The 12,532-nt window shown below is 43.7% G+C and overlaps 1 protein-coding gene across 3 annotated transcripts in view; it reads left to right on the top strand.

Annotated features, from left to right (window-relative positions):
- The window catches only part of DOCK8 (dedicator of cytokinesis 8), a 251,996-nt gene that overhangs the window by 195,248 nt on the left and 44,216 nt on the right, over positions 1-12,532 (top strand). For all 3 annotated transcript variants that reach the window (XM_066257142.1, XM_066257143.1, XM_066257144.1), the window contains 4 exons: positions 2,030-2,199; positions 7,759-7,904; positions 11,325-11,507; positions 11,882-12,011. In XM_066257142.1, coding sequence (XP_066113239.1) covers positions 2,030-2,199; positions 7,759-7,904; positions 11,325-11,507; positions 11,882-12,011 — 629 coding nt within the window. The remainder of the gene's footprint in view (positions 1-2,029; positions 2,200-7,758; positions 7,905-11,324; positions 11,508-11,881; positions 12,012-12,532) is intronic.

Genomic DNA, 12,532 nt, shown 5'->3' on the forward strand with positions numbered 1-12,532 from the left:
CTTTCTCTCTCCTAGTAGACAGGGTGGGAAATCTCACTTTCTTAGCTCTAAGTTCTGCCTCCTTCCAGAAATTCAAGTCCTGAGTATATCCTTAGCAAGCTTCATTTTCTAAAGCATCAATCTCATCTTCTCTCAACCCTAACGAAACACTTCTTAATTTTCTCAGAACTTTCTAGATATAACTAACATAAATTTCTACAGAAACACATTCTGATAAAGTGTTAAGAAGGAGGTTTAAGCATGAAGAAAACTGCCTTCACATATGCACTCTCTCTCACACATATACTTTTTTTTAGAGGGGGGAGAAGCAGGCAGGAAGCATCAACTCAGTAGTAGTAGCTTTCTGTGTGTGTCTTGACCAGGCAAGCCCAGGGTTTCGAACCGGTGACCTCAGAGTTCCAGGTCAACACTTTATCCACTGCACCACCACAGGTCAGGCCATATACACTTTCTCAGTTGTCCTTGAATAGCACTGATTTACATGATTTCTAAAAGTACCCTTATTATTCACATTAGCAATAGTTTCTGTTTTCCTTTTCCTTTTAGTCGGATGTCTCAGGAAACAACCCTTGATTCCTTATAAATTTACTGCTGTTATTTTACTAGCAACACACACCATACTTTTTCTACCCCCAAGAGAGTAACTAATTAAAAGTATCACTCTCTGTTGGCAACACAATAATCTCTGGTTTCTGAGTTGTCAATTACTCTCCTGTAAAGTCCTTATAAATAATATCAAAAACTTCACCAAGTGGGCTGAGATCTCAGAAAGATCCCATCCTTTAATAATATCTCCTCTTGATCCAGACTTCCTTTTGCTGCCAGGATTATTACTCACCAACACCTGCCCGTCTGTGGTGCAAGAGCCAGGGGGACATATCTCAGTAGCTGACCCCTGAGAGGAGGCACAGCTCCAGTTTCTAAAGGGTCTCCCTGAAACCTCCTTTATTTGGGGATGTCCACAGGTAGCCACACATCATGAAAACTATGGTGTTTTCAAGCATGTGGAAATTACCTGGCATCAGGGTGCCAGCAGACTCAGTGTCTGGTGAGGACCCACCTCCTCGTGTATAGACGGCCGTCTTCTCTGTGTCCTTACAAGGCAGAATTGGCAAGGGAGCTCGGCCCTCATTACCTAATCCTCTCCTAAAGGCCCACACAGTCACTTTGGGGGTTAGGTTTCAGCATGTGAATTGGGGACACACAAATATTCAGTTCATAGTACCTTCATATCTAGTAGCATGGCTGTAATAAAAAGACTGATAACAACAAGTGTTGGTAAATGGAATATGGAAACTTCATGTACTCCTCCTAGGATTGTAAAATGGTGTAGCCACTGTTGAAAACAGTTTGATGTACCTCTAAAGCAGGGGTCTCAAACTCGCAGCCCGCGGGCCACATGCGGCCCACCAAACAATTTTGTGCGGCCCGCAGACTAATCCACGAAGTTCAAAATATTTTGGATAAAATTAAGTAAGCCTAGGGGCCTACTTGTATTTGCCGAACGGCTGTGATCTTGCTCTGTGGCCCACATGCTGAGTTGAGTTTGAGACCCCTGCTCTAAAGGTTAAACATAGAGGTACTGTATGATCCAGTAATTCTTCTCTGAGGTATATACCCAAGAGAAATTAAACTTATATACACACAAAAACTTATACACGAGTATTTATAGCAGCATTTATAATTCACAATAGTAAAAAAGTAGAAACAGTCCAAACGTCCATCAATGGATGAATGGATAAATAAAATGTGGTATATCCATAAATATTATTCAGTGATAAAAAGGAATGAAGTACGTGATGCTGCAACACGAAGAACTGTAAGACATGCTTACAGCAGACCCAGGACTAGAACACGGGCAATCTGCCTCTGAGCTGTGCACACTTCTACCCAAGTTTTGTTTGATTTTCACATTGTCGCTCCATTGTTTAAGAGAATTCTGGTTACTCCTTATGGCTTGAGAGCATTTTGGTCAGTCTCTCTTCATCATGACCTCTTTAACCTCTAGCGTTTTGTGTTGCCCCAACAGGATCAGCAGAGTGCAAAGGAAAGCTGTCAGTGCCATCCACAGCCTGCTAAGTTCTCACGACCTGGACCCACGTTGTGTCACACCAGAGGTGAAGGTCAAAATCGCTGCCCTTTACCTGCCTTTAGTTGGCATCATTTTGGATACTTTGCCGCAGCTCTATGACTTTACAGGTAACAATACCTCCTGTTTCCTTCTCTGGCTACCGGGGGCCCTGCCAAATGCCCCGCTAGAATGAGGTTTCTGTCAATGAGCTTTAGTGCCAGCATGCTTGTCTCTGCACAAGTGCTCTTCAGGCCTTCTTAAGGCCCCAACACATTTTGTTTGTTTTGTTTTAAGGCGCTTGGCCCTGTGTATGTTTATTTATTTGTAGTTATTTATTTGTTTGTACATTCATTCATAGATTCATTGGTCTGCTGATAAATAATGAACTTTATAAACTACACATAACAAAGGATGAGATAATAACAGAATCACTCCCCTTGGAGACTACTAGTCTAATAATACTAATAATTACTAGCCTTGAAATAAAGGTGTTCCTTATCTTTTCTTTTATGAATGCTTAAGCAAAAGAGCAGTCTCAAATGAACCTAAACAATTTCTATGCAAAAACATACCATGGTGTCTTTCAGTACTAGGGAATTCTGACAGGGAGAGGAATTTTGCCTTTGGCACTCAGTGTCTTATGCTAAGGTTGGAAGTCAGGACCTGTCACACAGAAAGAGGGGAAAAGATAAATTGTCTCAAAGGGGTTTGTGCATATTGCAATGTGGGTTAGGGGATGTAGATGAACAACACTATCCTACACCTGAAAAGTGCAATCTCGTTACCTACCCTCCCCTGAAACACACACACACACACACACACACACACACACACACACACACACGGGATTCTGACCACTTTAAAGCGGTTCTTGCTTTTCCTCCAACTCAAAGGGAATTCTTAGAAATGACTGTGCCGCTCTCCTGACTGACGGAGGATGCTGAGGTCTGAGGCATGCTTACGTGAGCCCAGCATCCTTGCAGGCAATCATCCTTGGAATCTTGGAATTATGCAAGTTTTTTGCTTTCTCTAAATGCTAAGTATCATGCATACTTAAATTATTTCTAAAACCATTATGGTGCTCATCATTTAGCTCATAAAGTGAGCAAAAAACGGGCGAGGAAATGACAGGAGCAAGCTCGGCGCCCAGGGGTAGGTGGGCTGCAGGGTGTGATGCTGCCTCTAGTTGTGCCTGACTGGAGCGCTGCTGGAGAACAGAGTCATCTTCAAAATGTAAAGATGTAGTTCAGAACAGGGCATGTATCTTGCAGACTGTTTCTAGAATTTCGTGTAAAAATTTCTAGAAAGTTTCATTTAAAGTCCCATGACTGGTTTGTTTCCAAAGCAGAGAACCACTTTAGCACAGGCTCCAGAGATTTCTTGTTGATTAGAATTTCCAAATCAGTTACTTGGGATCAAAACTTTTTAGCACTTCGTCTTTGAACCTGTTAAATATTGATAAGTTTTATACATATGCATTAAACTTTATGGCCATGATGTAGCTGACAAGTAGGAAAACAGTGATAAGTATTGTTTTTTGTTTTGTTTGGTTTTTTTTTTTTTGAGAAAGAGAGAGAGAGAGAAAGGAAGGCAGAAAGAAAGAGAGAGAGAGAAGCATCAACTCATTCCACTTAGATGTGCCATTGATTGCTTCTCATATGTACTCTGACCAGGGCTAGAAATAGCGACCTAGAGGGTTGACCCAGCACCCTCAGGATCGAGCCTGCAACCCTAGGATGAAGCCAGGCACCTCTATGCTCCATGACTACGCTTTATCCACTGTGCTGCTGCCCAGAGCAAAAGTATTCTATTATTAATGTGATATAGTACATCTATTGTATATGTAATCTTTTTTTAAAGAACTTTATTAATTTCTTTTTTTTTTAACAGACAGAGAGAGAGTCAGAGAGAGGGATAGATAGGGACAGACAGACAGGAACAGAGAGAGACGAGAAGCATCAATCATCAGTTTTTCATTGCGACACCTTAGTTGTTCATTGATTGCTTTTTCATATGTGCCTTGACTGTGGGCCTTCAGCAGACTGAATAACCCCTTGCTTAAGCCAGCGACCTTGGGTCCAAGCTGGTGAGCCTTGCTCAAACCAGATGAGGCTGTGCTCAAGCTGGCTACCTCGGGGTCTCAAACCTGGGTCCTCCGCATCCCAGTCTGACACTCTATCCACTTCGCCACTGCCTGGTCAGGCTGTATATGTAATCTTTAGATTGATAAACTAATAAGAATATAGTCTTCAAAATAAGATACAACTGAATTCAAACTTCAGTTTATTTATTACTGAGACCTTTGAAGAGATCATCAACCTTTCAACAACTTCCCTGTCCTCAGATGTAAAAATTGTGATAATAGTGCCTACATCTTTGATGAAGGAAGAGAACTTCAACAAAAACATTTTGTGCTGCAAATGTTTATATCCTTCCTTCTTTTTCTTGTAACTATGATCCTATCTGTATTTAGAGGAGGTAAGAAGGTATTCTCAAATATTCCTATAATATTACCAGGGCTTGTATAATTTCCATGTGCCATTCATTTTACCATTTGCTTAAAAACCCAATTGTCTTAAAACACAATAATGAATTATTATTTTTAAGAATTGAGTCCTTAAAAAAACTGAGTTCTACCTAACACAGTGAATGATAGAGTGTCAGCCTGAGATGCAGAGGACCTAGGTTTGAAACCCTGAGGTCACTGGCTTGAGTGCAGGCTCATCCAGCTTGAGCACGGGATTCACCACCTTGAACACGAGGTCACCAGCTTGAGCATGGGATTCACCACCTTGAACACGTGGTCACCAGCTTGAGCATGGGATTATAGACATGACCCCATGGTCACTGGCTTGAGCCCAAAGTCTGCTGGCTTGAGCAAGGGGTCACTCAGTCTGCTGGAGCCCCCCAATCAAGGCACATATGAGAAAGCAGTCAGTGAACTAAGGAGACTAAGGAGCCACAATGAAGAATTGATGCTTCTCATCTCTCTCCCTTCCTGCCTGTCTGTACCTGTCTGTCACTTTTTCTTTCTCTGACTCTTATGCACACACAAAAAAAAACCCAAAAAGACTGAGTTCTGGTTTTTTTTCTTTTTTTTTATTTTTTATTTTTTTATTAACATAGAGGTGAGGAGGCAGAGAGTCAGACAACTGCATGTGTCCTAACCAGAATCTCCATACAGGGCAGTGCCCTGTCCATCTGGGGCTGCTGCTATGTTGCTCAGCAACCAAGTTATTTCAGCGCCTGAGGTGAGGCCATGGAGCCATCCTCAGCAACCAGGGCCAACTTGCTTGAATTATTCGAGCCATGACTACAGGAGGGAGAGAGAGAGAGAGAAGGAGAAGAGGAGGGGTGGAGAGGCAAATAATGACTTCTTCTTTGTGCCCTGACCAGGAATCAAACCTGGGACTTCCACACTCAGGGCTAATGCTCTACCACTGAGCCAACCAGCCAGGGCCTGAGTTCTATCTTAAAAATTTCAGCAGATGAAAATACTGCCCACACTCTACTTTTTCTCAAAAATGAAGGTCCAAATACTGATAATGTTGACAGGTCTAATAAAATATCAGTTTTTAATTGATCAATCCATTGCAAGTGTTTTAACACACCACTCTAAGAACTTTCTAAATACTTCCTATATGTGTGATTGGTAGTGTTCTTAAAAACCAACCTTTTGCCCTGACTGGCTCAGTGGTAGAGCATTAGCCCTGCATGTGGAAGTCCCAGGTTTGATTCAAGGTCAAGGCACACAGGAGAAGTAACCATTTGCTTCTCCCACCCTCCCCTACTTTCTCTCTCTTCTCCTTCTGCAGCCATGGCTCAAATGAGCAAGTTAGCCTCAGGTGCTAAGGATGGCTCCATGGCCTCACCTCAGGTGCTAAAATAGCTCAGTTGCCAAGCGGGAGAGCAGTGGCCCCAGATGGACAGAACATCAGCCCCAGACAGAGGGTTCCGGGTGGATCCCAGTCGGGGCACATGCAGGAGTCTGTCACTCTGCCACTCTGCTTCTCACTTGATTTAAAAAACAAAACAAGGCCCTGGCCGGTTGGCTCAGCGGTAGAGCGTCGGCCTGGCGTGCAGAAGTCCCGGGTTCGATTCCCGGCCAGGGCACACAGGAGAAGCGCCCATTTGCTTCTCCACCCCTCCGCCGCGCTTTCCTCTCTGTCTCTCTCTTCCCCTCCCGCAGCCAAGGTTCCATTGGAGCAAACGTGGCCCGGGCGCTGGGGATGGCTCTGTGGCCTCTGCCCCAGGCGCTAGAGTGGCTCTGGTCGCAACATGGCGACGCCCAGGATGGGCAGAGCATCGCCCCCTGGTGGGCAGAGCTTCACCCCATGGTGGGCGTGCCGGGTGGATCCCGGTCGGGCGCATGCGGGAGTCTGTCTGACTGTCTCTCCCTGTTTCCAGCTTCAGAAAAATGAAAAAAAACAAAACAAAACAAAAAAACCCTTTTAAACCTTTTTTGTTTGTATACATCTAGACCAATGTATAAATATAGATATGTCCATATGACATAGATACAATAAATTAATATTCATTTCAAACATTTAAAATGTAATAAAGTATTCCTGAATTTTTGATAATAGCTTGTTATTCTATAAAGTACTTGTTTAATCTTGTATTTATAGGCTCCTTTATATTTGGTTATTATTTAAAATATATGAATAAATTTTTTAAATATTTTGTCATAGAAGATTGTTATTAAAGCTTTGAAAATTTTTTCACAATTAGAAAAATTAATTTCTAGCCTAATATTGTACTGGACATTTTGTCTTTTTTATTAGTCTGCCTGCTTTTCCCTGTAGATGGTAGCAGATAAATAATGCTGAACATAAGGTTTTAAATTACTGTTCTGACTTTAGTGACTGATAGGATCAGTTACACGTTGGGCATTGGGTGTTGGGTAGAAGATATAGGAAATCACCATCTTTGACTTGACATTACCACAAACTTTTTTAAAGATTTAAATATTTAGAGCAATTTTTAGTTTACCACAAAATCGAGGGGAGGGTACCGAGCTTTCCCATATGCCTCCTGCATCCCTACATGCAGAGCCTCTCCCATGAGCACCATTTCCCATCGGAACGGTACATTTCTTACAATTGACAAATTATACTGACACATCATTATCACCCAAAGTCCATAGTTTACATTAGGGTTCACTCTTGATGTTGTGCATTCTCAGGGCTTGGACAAATATATAATATATAATATATATGCATCACTATCGCATCATGAGGAGTTTCTCTGCCCTAAAACTCCTCTGTGCTCTGCCTATTCATCTCGTCCTTCCCCCTAACCCCTGGCAACTGAACTTTTTACTGTCTCCATAGTTTTGCATTTTCCAGAATATTATATAGTTAGAATCATATAGTATGTAGTCTTTTCAAATTAGCCTTATTCACTTAGCAGTATGCATTTAAGATTTCTTCTTACCTTTTCATGGCATGGTAGCTCATTTCTTCTTAGCACTGAATAATATATCAATGTCTGGATGTACCATAGATTTTTCATCTATTCACCCACTTGAAGGACATCTTGGTTGCTTTCAAGTTTTGGTAATTATTAATGAAGCTGCTATAAGCATGTGCCTGCAGGTTTTTATGTGGACATAAGTTTTCAGCTCCTTTGGATAAATACCAAGGACCATGATTGCACTGACAGGACTAATGATGTTTGAATTGCAGCTGCAGATGCCCGGAGTGGAAAAAATCGCACCAATGGTTCAGATGAAGAACAAGAAGGACCCAGTTCAATTAACCAGAATGTGGCACTGGCCATAGCTGGGAATCATTTTAATTTGAAGACAAATGGAGCACTGCTGTCTTCCTTGGTATGTTGCACATTTCTTGAGCTTATTTTTCATTTTGTGTCTTTCCTCATCTTCTTTTCTTTTCTTTTCTTTTTTTTTTTTTTTTTTTTTTGTATTTTTTCTGAAGCTGGAAACCGGGAGAGACAGACTCCCGCATGCGCCTGACCAGGATCCATCCGGCACGCCCACCAGGGGGCAACGCTCTGCCCACCAGGGGGCGATGCTCTGCCCCTCCGGGGCGTCGCTCTGCCATGACCAGAGCCACTCTAGCGCCTGGGTCAGAGGCCAAGGAGCCATCCCCAGTGCCCCGGCCATCTTTGCTCCAATGGAGCCTTGGCTGCGGGAGGGGAAGAGAGAGACAGAGAGGAAGGAGAGGGCGGGGGTGGAGAAGCAAATGGGCGCTTCTCCTATGTGCCCTGGCCGGGAATCGAACCTGGGTCCCCCGCATGCCAGGCCGACGCTCTACCACTGAGCCAACCGGCCAGGGCCTCTTCTTTTCTTTTTTTAAGTGAGAGTAGGGGAGGTACAGAGACAGACTCCCACATGCACCCCAATTGGGATCCATCTAAGAACACCCATCTGGGGCCATGTTTGCAACTGAGCTACTCTTAACTCTGGAGGCAGAGGCTCCATGGAGCCGTCCACAGTGCCCAGGCCAATGCGCTCAAACCAATCAAGTCATGGCTGTGGAAGGCGAAGAGAGAGAGAGAAGGAGAGAGAAGGAGGAGGGGGTGGGGTGGAGAAGCAGATAGTCCCTACTCCTATGTGCCTGACTGGGAATCAAACCCGGTATTTCTACATGCTGTGTTGACGCTCTACCACTGAGCCAACTGGCCAGGGCCTTTTTCCTGTCTTCCGATGGGCTCTTTCTTTTGTCTTTTTTTTTATTTTTTATTTTTATTTATATATATTTTTTTAGTGAGAGAGAGAGAGAGAGAATGAGGAAGGGAGAGAGATGAGAAGCATCAACTCATAGTTGCATCACTATAGTTATTCATTGATTGCTTCTCATATGTGCTTTGACCAGGGGTTGTGCAGTGGGGGCTCAAGCCAAGCCAGTGACCCCTTGCTCAAGCCAGCTACCTTGGGCTCAAGCCAGTGCCCTATGGGCTTAAGTAAGCGACCATGGAATCATTTTGATGATCTCACGCTCAAGCCAGCGACGCCACACTAATGCTAGCAAGCCATCTCTCAAGCTAGTAAGCCCGTCCTTAAGCCAGTGACCTCAGGATTTCAAAGCTAGGACCTCAATGTCTCAGATTGATGCTCTAGCCACTGAGCAACCACTAGTCAGGCTGGGCTCATTCTTATATTTACCTACCAGAGTACACCACAGAGTAAGTAGTGAGATTTCTGCCTGATTGCTCTGTGCTGGAAGGAGTCATGTGAGGCTGGCAGCTGTGGAGGGAAACAGTGCAGATGAGGCTACACACAGACAGGGCGCGGGCCACAGCAAGGGAATCACAAATCGAATTCAGTCAGTCTCAGTGGTTCCAAGTTTAAGGCTCAGAAAACCAGGAAAGAGATGAACTTGTGAAATATGAGATGATTGCAGAGGATCAAACCAAGGTTTTCTGAGGTGAGAGACTTGAGCTATGTTTATTCTGTGTATTTACAATTCACACTATGTCTTCCTCCAAAAAAAGATTAAAGGTCACCCGGTAGAGCACTTTTAAGCAAAGACTTCAGCTTTGCTAGGTTCCCAGAGAACCTAAGCAGAGCTATTTGACTCTGTCCTTAAGCATAGACTTGAAGAGAGGCTCCTCCTGGAATAAAACTGCTGATTCACTTGAGGTGCGCTCTCTCTGTTCCTTAATGAGCTCTGACTATCCCTTTGTCAAGTCAACTCTGTATCCTTCAGCTAATTTAACTGAGCATGTCAGTGTAGAGTGTATCTGCATAGGACCCAACTCAGTTCTCTCCTGAGAAGACAGCGTCTAGACCAGGGGTCCCCAAACTATGGCCCACGGGCCACATGCGGCCCCCTGAGGCCATTTATCCGGCCTGCCGTACTTCTGGAAGGGTACCTCTTTCATTGGTGGTCAGTGAGAGGAGCATAGTTCCCATTGAAATATTGGTCAGTTTGTTGATTTAAATTTACTTGTTCATTATTTTAAATATTGTATTTGTTCTTGTTTTGTTTTTTTACTTTAAAATAAGATATGTGCAGTGTGCATAGGAATTTGTTCATAGTTTTTTTTTATAGTCTGGCCCTCCAACGATCTGAGGGACAGTGAACTGGCCCCCTGTGTAAAAAGTTTGGGGACCCCTGGTCTAGACCTAAGTCGTCTCTGCTGGATGACCTTCTTCTTTTCCCTCCAGCGTTTAATCACTCTCCCTCCCCCCATCCCCAGGGTTGGAGGTCAGGGAGGTAAGAAAGAGAAAAGACATTTGAGAGTTGACATCACTCATCCTATGGTTTGACAAATATTGTTTTATAGCCTCCTCCACCTTTCTAATACCCATCTTAGCAAAGTTCGCTGATTGAGCTGGTATGCCTTTTACAATGTTACTTGAGCTAAGGGCAAATGGGCAAATGCCCAAAGCTCATCTATTAGAAGATATTCCCGGTGAAGTTATATCTAAAGACTACATATCTTCTCATCTCCATACTCAAAAACTAAAGTTAAAGTGACTTCATAAGCCCCATAATTCCCATCCAAAAACAAACATTTCCCTCACATGCTCACAAATACCTCATTGCAAATTCCTCACTGCATTCCATTAGATATTAGCAATGTCACATGAGCCCAGGGTGCAGCCACATATTGTTCTTTGTGTTGATTTGAAGAGTAACAGAAAGTGTGCTCAGCACTCTAAAATGAACTCTCGTGGCCAATGCACTAAAGCAAATAGCCTCCATCTCCACACCCACACACCCAGGAAAACATAAATTGTAGTTAAAGTCATATTACAGAGGATTCCTAAATTATTGATTTGATTAATTTGTTGAGCATATAATACTTTTTAGACTCTGTGACCAAAAAAAAAAAAAAGCTAAATTTTGAACTGTTAGAGTATTTCTGGAACTTAATCAGGCAAGTTCTCTCTAAAACTTCCCTTTTAAGTGTCTAGTGTCCAGATTGAAGGAGAAATACTTGGTGATCTTAGCAGCCTAGAAGACCCTTGTTATCGCTGAGATTGAGGGAGGGGTCGTCAAGGTCCCAGGCAGACCACCAGACCACAGTGCTCCTGAGACAGAGTGCCCCAAGTTACGTGGCTAAAAGCCTGGCTCACATGCTGCCCCAGGTGAGCCCCTTGGCCAAGCAGCCCAGCTCAGAGAACATTTCCCCTGCCCAAGAAAGCAGAGTTCCTGGAGACAGACCTCAGCCAAGGTAGAAGTACAGCTGTGTTCTAAGAGGTTAACATCCTTTAAAACTTTCAATGTTTTTGCTGCTCAACTTTTCCCCTGCATTTGTCTCCTCCTCTGCCTGCTTCCAGCCCTACAAGCAGTACAACATGCTGAGTGCCGACACAACCCGAAACCTCATGATTTGCTTCCTCTGGATCATGAAAAATGCAGATCAGAGCCTCATTCGGAAGTGGATTGCTGACCTGCCTTCGATGCAACTCAACAGGATTTTAGATCTCCTTTTCATCTGTGTCTCGTGTTTTGAGTACAAGGTAGGTGTGGGGTGGATCAGTTTTAGACTTGCTCTCATCTCCCAAGTTCCATCCTGTCTTGTCACTGTTCCCTCTTGTTTGGACAATGGAGGCATCAGTAATTATTTTTATTTCTGAATTAAAACCCGTAACCTATTTGTATATCCATAACCTATCTGGATATGCTAACTCCACAGGAAAAGGATCCCTGCCTTACGCAGAGAGAACCCTACTCCTGTTAACAGGATTTTAGCCATGGGGTCCCCCAGAACAGTGTCTCTGTGTAACACTATCCAGATTATCTCATGTCACCTTGTAGTGTTTTATTTTGAGGGTTTTCCCCATGGACACAGATTTTACCAAATTAAATGTCTTTCTGCCTCTGTCTTGTCCAGGGAAAGCCGAGTTCTGACAAAGTGAGCACCCAAGTCCTGCAGAAGTCGAGAGATGTCAAGGCCAGGCTGGAAGAGGCCTTGCTGCGTGGAGAAGGGGCTCGGGGGGAGATGATGCGGCGCCGGGGTCCAGGTGTGTGGGGCCCACCTTCTCTGCTGTCTGTCAGAGTTCTGCACCTTCTATGGGAAATAATGGCCATCCAACATGAGTAGACACCATTACTTTCTTAAGACGTTATGGTAACAGAGACAGCAGGTTCTGGGATTCTGTGCCTGATATGTGTAAAGTTGCCCGGTGTCTCTAAGAGAAAGCTCCTTTCCTGAGATCACAAAAATCCCAAAAATATCCCCAAATGGCATCTTCTGTTTAAAACTTGTCAGTGGTAAAAGATCACATCCAAGGACATGAGTCATGGTAGGAGACAAACGGTGTCTCTCTCAAGGCTGAGGCCTCTCCATGGGTTATTTGACTTGTCTACATGGAGCATAGTCAACACACTAGATAGCTCTGGTTCCAGAATCATCTCCCCAGGTCATTCAGGGCACTGCTAGAATGGAACAGATCTCCCCAGTGGTCTCAGAGTGTGCCAGTCCTCCAAAGAGCTACCATAACAGGAATGATCCCAGAGAGGCTGAGCTCATCACTGTAGAACT

The sequence above is a fragment of the Saccopteryx bilineata genome, chromosome 2 (genome assembly GCF_036850765.1).
Source record: "Saccopteryx bilineata isolate mSacBil1 chromosome 2, mSacBil1_pri_phased_curated, whole genome shotgun sequence".
NCBI lineage: Eukaryota > Metazoa > Chordata > Mammalia > Chiroptera > Emballonuridae > Saccopteryx > Saccopteryx bilineata.